At 34.6% G+C, this 1,107-nt stretch overlaps 1 protein-coding gene across 1 annotated transcript in view; it reads left to right on the forward strand.

The window, feature by feature from the left end:
* The window catches only part of GUCY1B1 (guanylate cyclase 1 soluble subunit beta 1), a 56,311-nt gene that overhangs the window by 24,441 nt on the left and 30,763 nt on the right, over positions 1 to 1,107 (forward strand). The window contains exon 4 of the mRNA XM_023736625.1: positions 4 to 27. Coding sequence (XP_023592393.1) covers positions 4 to 27 — 24 coding nt within the window. The remainder of the gene's footprint in view (positions 1 to 3; positions 28 to 1,107) is intronic.

Below are 1,107 nucleotides of genomic sequence, written 5' to 3' on the forward strand. Positions count from 1 at the left end.
GAGAGGATAACAGAAGCTCTGCATGTGGTAGGTACTTCCCTGAATTCCACTCTATGCACTTCTTCCCTTGCTTCATTTTAATCTGTATCTTTTCCCTGTAATAAACTATAACCATGAGTATTATTAAAAAAGAAAAAAGTTCTGAGTTAGTACTAATTAAACATAGGCTATAGAATACTTAAGTTAAACCAAATGGAAGAGAGTATTTTGCTGCTGAAATGAAATCATAGTGATTTTTTTTTTGTAGTTCACATGAAATAATAGTTATTTGGATGGTCTTGAATACATTTTAGCATTTTTGATCCATATTATTTTATTTTTGGTTGTTGACATTGAAGATGCAAGTTGGAAATGAATGTTCTATGAAAAACACAACGACCTATTGCCATCTGTTCATCTGCTTTTCTTTTAATGGTTTATACATGCTGGTAGTTGTGGGGGTTTTTTGGACATATAATATAGTCTTATTTTCTACTTGTGATGTTTTCCTAGTTTGTATAGTGTAACTATATAGTGTATCCGTATTGGCTGGAATTGACTTGATGGCAGTGAGTTACAAAGAGCTTGTTGTTTAGGAAAGAGCACTCAGACTTCTAGGTGCTCTGTCACCAAAACAAATGTGAGAATGATTGCTCCGTGTGACACATTAATTAATCTACTATAGACGGGACAGTGGGAGACCTTCCAAAGTCAGGTTCAAGTGAAGTAAAAGACAAATCATGTCACTAACAACCTTTGTCTTACAGCCTTGTTGAAATTACATTAAGAGTTTTTACTAGTAAATTACACATTAGATGAGAGACTATTTCTGGATTGACTGTACTATTTTAAGCACGGGCATTTGTGAGACCCTCTTCTTGAGATGTGTTAACACTGAGAAGTATGTGGTTGTTTGTAATGACTATTTCTAAACTGGCTGCTAAAAGCAGCCAGATCTTGCTGGAAAATGATGTCAGTGCAATACTAGCTGAACCGAAGCCCAGTTCGGAGGGAATGTAAACTACTTTCAATCCAGCTGCATTATTGATTTAACAGCCAAAATAAGAACTTCAGTGTTTAATCAAAACGGCTGTTGTTTACATAGTGACATTTTTCTTATAAACTTAA

The sequence above is a fragment of the Trichechus manatus genome, unplaced genomic scaffold (genome assembly GCF_000243295.1).
Source record: "Trichechus manatus latirostris isolate Lorelei unplaced genomic scaffold, TriManLat1.0 scaffold00089, whole genome shotgun sequence".
Lineage (NCBI taxonomy): Eukaryota > Metazoa > Chordata > Mammalia > Sirenia > Trichechidae > Trichechus > Trichechus manatus.